The sequence below is a fragment of the Plutella xylostella genome, chromosome 16 (assembly GCF_932276165.1).
Source record: "Plutella xylostella chromosome 16, ilPluXylo3.1, whole genome shotgun sequence".
NCBI lineage: Eukaryota > Metazoa > Arthropoda > Insecta > Lepidoptera > Plutellidae > Plutella > Plutella xylostella.
In genome coordinates, this window is record NC_063996.1 from 7,758,889 (window position 1) to 7,769,989 (window position 11,101).

The 11,101-nt window shown below is 42.1% G+C and overlaps 2 protein-coding genes across 2 annotated transcripts in view; both read left to right on the top strand.

The window, feature by feature from the left end:
• Positions 1–1,404, top strand: part of LOC105381862 (bicaudal D-related protein homolog) — an 84,658-nt gene extending 83,254 nt beyond the window's left edge. The window contains exons 9-10 of the mRNA XM_038118882.2: positions 302–406; positions 817–1,404. Of these exons, the coding sequence (XP_037974810.2) occupies positions 302–406; positions 817–948 (237 nt within the window). The 3' untranslated portion in view covers positions 949–1,404. The remainder of the gene's footprint in view (positions 1–301; positions 407–816) is intronic.
• Positions 1,405–3,550: 2,146 nt separating this feature from the next.
• On the top strand, positions 3,551–10,214 carry LOC125488434. The gene is made up of 12 exons (XM_048626348.1): positions 3,551–3,745; positions 4,249–4,374; positions 4,740–4,934; positions 5,648–5,787; positions 6,159–6,333; positions 6,688–6,867; positions 7,212–7,362; positions 7,668–7,839; positions 8,182–8,323; positions 8,752–8,909; positions 9,278–9,412; positions 10,070–10,214. The coding sequence occupies exons 1-12, from the start codon at positions 3,668–3,670 to the stop codon at positions 10,110–10,112; spliced, it is 1,695 nt and encodes a 564-aa protein (XP_048482305.1). The 5' UTR covers positions 3,551–3,667; the 3' UTR covers positions 10,113–10,214.
• The last annotated feature ends 887 nt before the right edge of the window (positions 10,215–11,101 follow it).

The following is an 11,101-nucleotide window of genomic DNA, read 5'->3' on the forward strand; positions in this document are numbered from 1 at the left end:
TTCTAAATCCTTTAAAATATAGAAGCTTTGATGGCTACGTAAGTTTTACGAATTGTCAAAAGTCTATTTCGGCGTACTGTACCACTTTTGCACCATCAATTTGAAAAAAACTAAATTGTGTATAGAAGGTACTTATATAGTTTATCAGTCACAAGTAGTAACGACAAACATGCGATCGTAAGAGATTCATTTTTCAAATAGCTCTCAGTGACAACCTTTTCTTTCCGCACTTCAGGCTAAAACACAGAATTCTGTTTTTTTACTTGCAATTTAAGTAACACACACTAATGTCTCGTTCCAGGTGGCGCTCGCGAAGACCCGCGTGGAGCTGATGCAGGCGAACAGCCAGCTGTACGAGGCGGTGCGGCAGAAGGTGGACCTCGGGCAGCAGCTGGAGCAGTGGCAGGTGAGAGAGGGTTGTAGTGAGGACCTAGAGGTCAAGCGCAGAGACGAGGCTTGTAGGGACCTAGAGGTCAAGTGTAGACCCGCGTGGAGTGATGAGAGGGACCAGGGTTGTAGCCGGGACCTAGAGGCCAAATGTATGGCACCAGCAATAGCGGTGGGGTTGCAGCGAGGATGGGCAAATGTCTGGCACAGCATGCCTCCCCTGATTCCTCCCAGCAGGCTACATCCACTCAGGATATACTATTAAATACCTAACTCTTATAAAAATCGGCGCACAGTCCATTAGATGCCGTGTGTTGGAAGCATTTATGGTTAAAGTTCGATGTTGGTTGTCTGGACTGAAATATGCAATGTGTGTTTTTGTCACGACGACTTTCAACTTGAAACTAACTCCATCTCTCTGAATTCCAGATGGACATGCAGGAGCTGATAGACGAGCAGATGAAGCACAAGCTGACGACGCAGGAGAAGCGGCGGAAGCTGCCGGAGTCGCAGCCCGCCAAGACCCGCACCTCCATGATCCTCGGATTTTTTCAGAGGTGATCTGCTGTACCCAACGATTGGCCCGAACCAATGCCATAGCGCCTAACATAGCAACACTCGCCACCTTCACGTATCTATTTATAATAAAACAATTCGACCAGTTAACTTTTACCGCCGCATTCAGTCTTTTTCTCGTTTTAAATTCGAATTCAACGGCTAGATTCGCGTCCGCCATTTTGATTTTGTGTTTGGATGCGTTCACGCTCGCTCTGGTTTTTGGATGCGTTCTTTTAATTGTAATCAAACCGTTTGATGTGTACACGTTAGCAGTGATAGTAAGTTTAGTTTTTAAAGTGTTGATTTTAACTTTACACGTATTTTTTTGTGAAATTTGGAATGTATTTTTATAGAATGATACTTTTAAGCACTCTTTTAGACATTGTGATGCATTAATTAATTGTAAAAATTCAAAAATGTTGTTCTGGGCATTGTATTTTTGATGTTACCAATAGATTGGAAAATAGCGATTATTGAAAGGCAAACTTGGTACAACAGATTTTTAAACGTTATTATGTAAATATTTTATATCGTCGACATTGCAACATTGTACTCAGTTTATCATTTAATCGTTCATAATATTTTATTGATCCAGCTCAATACATTATACCTATTAGTACTAACTTTAAAAACAATTACTTAGAGATTATTGCTTTGTTTAATTGGAATATTTCAATAGAAAAGTGATAAAATGTACCTTAAAGTATAATTTAAATGGTGCACTGTATTTTACATTAGAATGTGAGATAGGTAATAAATTAATGAATACCCCATTGGGGATTACAGTCGTTTGCTGAGCATATGTATGTACTATATACCTACTTACTTGAAAATATAGTTTACATAAGTCCACCTTACAATTTTTTATACATTCCAAGAGTACCAACTTAAATTATTACCTAGGACATTTCTTAGTGAAGTTGCGTAGTATTTTAAAGGTAGATATTGCAGATGCCTAACACATATCTAATAATACCTATATCAACATTAGTTTTACATAATTATCTAATCTAAAAGAAACCTTAAATAATAAATAACATAATAATGTAAAATCAATATTTAACTGTGCCTTTAACACTGGCCTTCAAATGAGTGCCTTCAATAGTAGTGTCATTGTTAAACACTGTTTTATTTAATAGCTATTTACTGGTTTGATGTCCTGAAAAATCTGAAAACATACATTGTATCCCTTTTTTACGTGGGCTATGTACTGATATGCTACGGTAAGCGTCCACTTTTCGGCATCCTACGCAACGGCCGCATCGCATTCAGTATTCGTTGAATAGAAATTCATACAAGTGCGTACACTTCATCGACAATGCCGACGCCATTTCTCCATACATTCTTAAAAATCCGTTTGGTCCGATACGTACGAAACCGATAGGTGGATACCGACCTATACATATACCTATATGTATATCACCAGACATCAGATCTATCCCTACATTTTAACATTATATGTAGGGTTCAAAGATTTAAAAAAAATATCATCATCTGTTACTTACCTAAGTACATAAAATACATCAATATAATTTTCCATTTTTTTAAACATTTACAGAGATTTCTGTTCTTTGGGACACCACCAGTAACTATGAAATGAAACTTGAAATTTAATTGTGATCTAAATAAGAGAGATGTACTTAAACAATTTTATTTAAGTAGTAAGAGTTACGTACAACTTATGTACCTACCTACGTTTTAATAGATAAATATTTAATATTAATATTATTAGTTAATTATTATTGTATAATAAATATAAGATATTTGTGTAAATATTCGGGCACAGTCAAAATATAAAAATATAGTTTTTAAGTGATAATTTTAAGATGCAAATGTGTAAGATTTTAATTGGAATTTAATTGGAACTAATTTATTTTTAAGACTGAATTTTGTTTTTAATTATCGCAAAAACTGAGTACTTAACCCGTATTTTTATGAGCTTTTTAAAGAAATAACTAAGCAATTTAATTTTCTATGCAGCACAAACTTACAACTACATACCTACATTTAGGTATAAATACTTACCTATTTAAGTCGATGTGCCTATAGGTACTTACATACAATTACAAAAAAAACCTTATATTAATAAAATTGTTCATCAGTGGTTCTATTTTCCAAAATATCTCATCACTTGAATTTTATCTAAGTTCGGATTTTTAGATAAGATCTAAATCATGACTACTTACTTACTTTTAGATACCTTAATTGCATACCTACTGTTAAGTTGTTTGTGAAATCAAATTTAATAAATAAATAATTAAATTAATGTCTGATTTTTAATACCTAGTTACCTACCGTACCTACCTAATGGGACCATAGAATAACGCGGACTCGGGTGTACCCTCTCATACTCAATGAATGGAACTTTTCTACAGTTATTCAACACCTCTTCAACACCACCCCCTGAAAATTTTCAAATTGTAGGCAATACTCTACGAGAATTTCAAATACGCTATAGTCACTTGTTTAACTTTTTCAGTCTACCAAAACTTTTTACACGATATTGCTCGTAACATTGACATAATCTTCTGCATAGAGAAAAAATAACGATCTTCTCATCTGCCAACATGCTGAACATGCTGTCAATACAAATCCTGTCAAAGTGACTCTTCTTTAAAAGTTTGAAATCATATAATTTTGTTTGTAACTATTTTTGTTATATTTTTTACATTATCTTCAACCTAAGCCTGATTGTCATAAAGCTGAAGAGTCTGCAGTGAAGATGGGCCCTGTCAAGCCACCTCCGGAGCAGAAGCCTCCACCTGACCCTGAGGCTGAGCTCAGCAATGCTGTTAGGATGGTAAGGGTCTAGTGACCATCGTGCACTGCTGGACTTTCTCTTTCTGTCTGTATACTAAGTAAAGCAAGACAGCAATATATTTAATGCCGACATTAGCTTAAAGTTCCTTTCTGCAACTCAGCGAAATGCGGCCCAAAGTGCTCCACAACACTCTTCGTCCAACCCCTTTCGGCTACCGGTCTAAGGTCGTTGTTCCAGCGGGCTGGTGGGCATCCCACGGTACGCTTGCTCCACCACCGCTCCTACTCGTTTGCCCCACCGACCGGTCATCGGTTCTTCGACATATACCTATGGCCGGCCCACTGCCATTTCAGCTTGCAAATTTTAAATGCTAACTGCTAAGTATTTGGCACGTATTATAGGAAGTTAAAAAAAATACAATTTTAGCTTCTTGCCTTGTGGCTACACTAACTATAAGCCTAAACAATACCCAGTAGCTAAAAGGTACACTCTCAACTTACCTGTTAACCCCTCGCCCGTCATCTCTCTCTCTTCACCTCCAGTTCAAGAAGCTAGCGCCCCGTTGCAGCGTGGCTCAGCGCGCGAGCGGCGCGCCGCAGCTGGCGCCGCAGCAGAAGCAGCTCAAACTGCTCGCCGACGAGATGAAGGAGATACTGCTGTGTATCAACGTGAGATGTTTGTTTTACATTCTCATCATCATTGATCATAATCATCGGCCATAGCAGTCCACTGCTGGACGTAGACCCCTCCCAATGCACGCCACTGGATGCGATCTATAGTATTCCTCATCCAGTCATTAGCAGAAATCTTTCGCAAGTCGACACCCCATTTCTACCTCATCGTAACTAATTATGCGTCATCATAATAATAATTATCAGCAATGGCCACCAGAATTCGTAACGTTCGGCTTTCCTCGGCTCTCCAATTCCAACCACTACCGGTTAACTGTCAAAGTTACAAAGCACAAAAGGAATACAAGAAACAAAACAAAACGGCAAAAGCCCTAACACTAACACCTAAACACCCCTGACAGATGTCCAAAAAAGGCATGCACAAGACCCTCGACGCCCGCACTCAGCAAGGCACGGCGGCCGGGGTCTCTCGCTACGAGCAGCTCCACGCCACGCTTCGGGACGAGAGGGCCCAGTTGGACGAGCTGGACTGCCTCAACTACCTGGCGCAGAAGCAGCTGATAGAGCTGGTTAAAGTCGTGCCTACTGGCGCTGATGTGAGTTGGCTTTTGTTTGTTAGTCCACAGGTAGGTTGGTAAATTGGTGGTTATGCAGCTTGGTGTGATTCAATCTTGCAGTGCTAGGAACCTGATACCGATGATAGGGACCCCGTAATTTGTCTAATGTGCAGAATAGACTATTTGGAACACTCGGCATGCGAGTGGTATGGTGTCAAAACCACGCAACGCCATTGCTGCGTGATATGTCGCAATTGGTCTGCTAACTCGCTCCAAATGCCCACTTATCCTTCGTTCATCCTTTCCTGTTGCCCGAGCACAGGATTCGAAACCTCCGTTTACGTTGCGTATCGTCAAATGTCACTGTCAAAATGTAAGGCAAATTTGTTAGTTCCAAAAGTGGCATTTGTTTTTTCCATGTTAGGTGGAATTTCACCAAACGCTAAACGTATTTAGTAGCCTGTCATACGTCTGTCAGTTAGTACAAAATGTATTTAAAATTTGATTTAAATACGTTTAGCGTTTGGTAAAAGCGACCCTTCGTGTAGATTCGAAAATAGTATCGAATCCTATGCTCGCGCCTCCGATAAGCTGTGTACTACTTACCTATCTATATTATTATACCCGTGATTATTACACCTATAGAGTAGAGTGGCCGACTGGCCGACTGGCCGAGACAGTGTCCTTGGCCGAGCACTGGGTGTTATTACAAGCCGTTGATTGGACGAGTATTAACATTAATTCCACACCAGGAGCTAGCGATGATAGAGAGCGCGAACCAGCGTCTCCGGCGCATGGAGAACCGGCTGGACCTCGCCGTGAAGCGGTTCTGCGTCGTCAACGCGGACAACGCGCAGGTTCGGCAGGAGATCAACAGACTCTTGGTGGAGAGGTGAGTGAGAAGGTGCTCTCTTAAATATTCTGAAGTTTCAGTTTTACTGTTCTATATTCCCATACAAATCGTAGACATGAGCGTTGAGCATGTGCCGCTCTGCGGTAGATAAGATTGTAACCCTGAAAATTTTCCGCGTATATGACTCATGCGGTCAGGTGTGCTCCACGGTATAGCTTATTAGACTCCAGGTAGGTGCCTCCATCTTGACGTTATACCTCTATCACTTACTAAATCAACATTCATGAGTTATTTTGGATATTGACATGATATTTTGTCTTCTCTCTAACAACCCACTTCCATGTTTCGCTCTGACATTTTAGGACTGAATATTTTTAGTTTCAGCTTATTATCCATGGCTTTTCCACCAGAAACGACTTCAACACACAGTGGAACCGCACCATCGGCAAGCTGGTCCGGGGCAAGGAGTACATGATGGACCTGCTGGAGATCGCCGCCGCCACCTTCGGCGACCGCGACGAGGCCTGCCGCAAGCTCGACGCGCTCAAGTGGAAGGGACTGTTCCAGCTCAATAAGGATATTTCTGTGCGTTGGCTTCTATTGTTTATCTATAAAGTACCTACTGCTTATTGAAAAACTAATTTAGCCAAGGACCAAAGGATTCAGCAACAATAGTTTTTGCTTCGGCAGGACGATTACCTGATGAGTGTTTCGGGAAGATACCTTCAAAACTTTGTGGAACTAAAATAAAAAAGACGCAGATCTATTAGCAGCGGTCTCCACATGGGCCTTTTACCTTTCTTTTCAAATCAATCGATTTGGCTGGTTCCACCTGTAACTCTAAAGGAGTCCTTACGTAGCCATAGGTAGGTGTGCCAACTAATATGTTCATGTAACTACCTAATACCTATTAACTATTCATTCATTCCTTTCACCCAGGAAATGCAATCGTACGAAGGAGAGATGAACCACCTGGCCAAGCTGGAAGAGTTCCTGCGAGTGAAGGGGACCAAGAGGATCTGCGAGGCTGATGAGAAGGAGGAGCTCAGGAGGTTGGAGGAGATCAGGAGGTGCGAAGAGGAGATTGCGAGACACGACGCGCTGCTGGAGGCTATATTTGTAAGATTCAGAGCCTAAATTGTCAATTTCTCAACCTCTTGGTGTGTGCCAATCATTGCCAATATGGAATCCAAAATGTTTACTAATAGCCCTTTCTCCATGGATTCCTGTTGTCAGACTGCAGTTTATGACCGAGTTGTCGAGAGCTTCAGGTCACTATAAATATATTATCACCTACCTAGTTTTCAAAGAACGGGTGGTTGTTCATTATTATTGTTGCGTGACAATGAATGACTTTATATGCGTGTGGCTGAGAATGGCTGACCTGGTAATTGGTGTGCTCTATTCTGATTTAGCAATCTTAGTACCTAGCTAAGTAGTGTATGCTTCCATGATGTTTACAGCAATACGCCGGTACATCGTCAGTATCTGAAATAATCTCCACATTCGATCGCATGGAGATTGAGAACTTCTCGTGTTTCCTGCTGCTCTGTGAACTGCTGCAAGAGTCCATCGTGATCAGGAAAGAACTTGATGCGATCAGACGAACCATCAGTTAGTAAAACCGTACCTTACATTTGTATACCCAATCCTACAGCCAGGTTATAGGGTCTTATCTTATTATCAGCGAACCACGAAGTAAGCAAGGATTCCGAACCGAGATTATCTTAGAAACGGTAGTTATTGTATGAGGACGGCCGAGGAGTCCGAGGACAGAGTGTTCGTTCCTTGGGAGACGCCAAAGTATCCAGCAATGGTAGACCAGATGTGACTTACCGCATAAAACCGTTGGAAGCTGTAGGTATGCTGGCTTAGTATACCACTTTTGCAACACCCTGTATACATAATTATCCTTCCAGTGGACCAACGCGACATAAACGAGGGTCGCGAGGCCAAGCAGGCTCGTCGGCTGGAGGAACTGCGGCTGCAGGTGGAGGAGTCCTCCGCGCGGACCGCAGCCATGAGGGAGAGCAACAAGGCCGCTGACGTCACCATTGCTAAAGCGCTGGCGGGAATTGATGAGCTGGTCAGGTAGGTGGCTATCTGGATGATTGCATGGTTGCGACTGTGAGAGGACTAACTGTTGTGACTTTGAGATTTTGGATATTTTTAACCGGCTTCGAAAAGAGGACCTGTGACCTCAGTTTGACCTGTATGTATGTATCAATGTAATATAGGTTTGTTCGCAATTACCTCGCGTTTGGCTGGATTGATTTTTACGCTATATTTATTTGTTTTAGTGCGGTGCTTCAGAATCGGTGACGGTGTCACTTGCCTACCTGTTACCTACTGATCTTTGACAGCTGTTGTTGTGTGTGTCAATACATCAATATTACCAACGTAACTATTGCTAGCTTATAATGTCCTCTACAGAATGGCCAAATGTGACCTGACGCCGCTGCTGGCGCTGCTCGGGCCGCACAAGCAGGTGACGCGCTGGAACGTGGACCGCTTCCTCGGGATCCTGGAGGTGGAAGTCAAGGGGCTCATTGAAGTGGTGCATACGACTGCCAAGGTAACACTGCTGTCTTACAGCCGCGTTGCTTATACTGTTCATGGGCTTCCTGATGGATCTTCCTCAGTAGATTCACCATCACCTGCAATCATCATCATGAGACAATAACGTCTACCTCTGGACTTAACCCTCTCCATGATCACAACTTCAGTACGGTCAACCTCACAAGTCACTTTACAATTTGGAACCATGTGAAACCAATTTCAATATAAATGAATGAATAAAACACAATGTGTCTGTTTGAAAAGGAATAAGTTACTAGTCTACTTATGGATCTGCATGACTGTACAACATACAAACTGTTGTGTGTAGCCTTAACCCTCTTTCAAAGTCCCCGCGGCCGCTACCCTCCTCGCATCCACCACCACAAAACCTAGCTTTTCATAGATATCTATCTTCGACCAATCTAAACCCTCCACTCTCCGCAGCCGCCGCCCCCCTCGCCCCGCGCGCGCCGCGCCTCCGTCGCAGCAGCCAAGCGCACCTCCTCCGTCACCGTGGCCGTCAAGCCCGTGGGTGACCCCGTGGTGGTGCCGCTGAAGCCGAACCCACTGGAGAAGCTGATGCCGTATACGCCTTGCGCTTAGTGAGTGTGATGTTCGCTAAATATAAGTCTAACTATAGTCTAACATCACCAGCCTTCGGAAAGACCATTACAAAAATTTCTACTAGGCGTTGCTATTTACGTTCATAACTAAACGATTAACCTCCTATTCACCTTAGGGCTTGAACACAAAACGTCGCACAAACGTCTCATGGTCTCAGTCTCAGCACATAAACGTAACGTTCGCGTTCTACTGGTTGACAGAAGAAAAAGAGAAGATCTAAGTCGCAGGCGTCCCATTTCGGAAGTAGAGAGGATGCCTGATGCGTATATCATAGAAATATACGGTATCGGCTTTGATTACCTACTTTCTTTTTCGCCGTCTTCACCTATTACCTAACCTATTCCAGTTGCGTGGAAGACTACGTGCTGAACCAGGTGTTCGAGACGCCGGCCGCGCCCGCGGACCGTGAGTACGTTGAGGCGGTGCTGCACCTCGACGAGCCCAACACCAAGTTCGGCATCTACTCGCTCACTATACCCGCGTAAGTTCATAACTAACTCATGCACTGGTAGCCTAGGATGGGGATAATAGTCAAGACGTGACAAAACTTTGGCGTCGCCTCAGTCACATCGCGTGGCCTCGAGTGCGAGCGACGGAAAACTTTTGTCACGTCTTGTCGTGATGTCGGGTCTTTCACCCCGTGCTGTATTAGCTGAGAGTGTAAGCGGAAGGAGCTCATGACCGCTAGAGTCAGACAAAACTAACTTTGCAAGAGATAGCCTTATAAAATAAGGTAAGATAGATTTATAAAATTAAGCCGAAGTATATTAACAACGTTCGGCGTTCGGACTTAGGTATCAGAAATTACAACACATTTGTTTCGTTAATAAACTTTTTAGGTGTTGGCCCTTGTTTCTGTTGCAAAGTTAGCTTTGTCGGCAACAAAATTGGACTGTTGTGCCAAAGTGTAGGTCTAAATGTGACCACTTATAGCTAAAAATGCTAAATGGATGGACTAAAATAAAATTAGTGTCTTCATCATTATCACCCAACAACCGTTTGCTGCTGGACATAGGCTCTGTTAGATCTTACACATTTTTACGGTTTCAAACTTCGGTTTTGTTGAGTAGGTACCTACCTCCTATAGAGACTTTCTAAAACAAATATTATAAAATAAAAATTACTATTTTCATTGCAGAAAACGGCACCCGTTCAGGAAGAAGGAAACACAGCAACAATAAAGCAATTCCAGTTGTAATAACTAGAACAGACAAAGAAAGTAACTATTTGATTCATGCATTTTAATTATGTTTTTTTTTGTATAATAAAGCCTGTTTTCTTAATAAAATATTTTATTTAAATCTCAGACTTAAACTTAACATTTTAGTATTTTAATTAGCCTAGGGTGTTTTTAATGTCGAGCGGATTTGATCACGCACGCGAGATTTTCCCAGCACGCGTGTCACCTATAAGTTCTTTTCATACGAGTATTTAATACGATGCGTGGAATATGCACGCGGCGCGGGTCGCCGGAACATGACGCGCAATCCCGCGTACGTTATCAAATCCGCACGACATTAAAAACACCGTAAGTCCATGCGCTTGTAGGAGCGGACCATAGCACATGTGTGGTGCATAGCACAGATTAGAGAGTCTAGCTAGTGCGTTTATCATTTAAAGCGACGATTAGACTAGACTACATTTAGTGCACTACATTTGGCGTCCTACAAGTTGGAGTTAGGACGTTTTGTTTACACTGGCCTATGTAGGATGCTACCATGGATTCTACCTAGGATGTAGGACGGTCAATCTCCGATTACTCCGATATATAGTTTCCTACGTGCCTAACTATGATTACACATCTTGTCCTTACGTAGGAATTAACTACATGAGTTAGTGCACTACATGTAGTCTAGTCTAATCGCCGCTTAACTCTATAGCGGATAGTAACCTCCGTAACCACCATACCAAACCCAAAGATATTATGGAATGTGGGGGCACGGCAGTGCCCCCACCAAGTCGAGCAAAAAAGCGGCACGGCCGTGTAACTTCGTTGTGGATAAAACTAGAAGACTGAATTTTCATCGTTATTATTCTGAGTCCTACAAAATCATTTATTTTTAAATATGGCAACACACATAATTCCGATTGCCAGTAATACAAAAATACCACTATAGTAGTGATAAAAAAATCTTTTTGGCTGTTAGAACCGACGATAAATAAATGCAAT

What these genes read in the sequence shown, in the direction of transcription:
- LOC125488434 (XM_048626348.1), top strand. Translation starts at nt 3,668, where the DNA reads ATGGGCCCTGTCAAGCCACCTCCGGAGCAGAAGCCTCCACCTGACCCT. An exon ending in CGCTGCTGGAGGCTATATTT is followed by an intron (nt 6,868 to 7,211) that starts GTAAGATTCAGA and finishes TGATGTTTACAG; the next exon opens with CAATACGCCGGTACATCGTC. An exon ending in TGCGATCAGACGAACCATCA is followed by an intron (nt 7,363 to 7,667) that starts GTTAGTAAAACC and finishes TTATCCTTCCAG; the next exon opens with TGGACCAACGCGACATAAAC.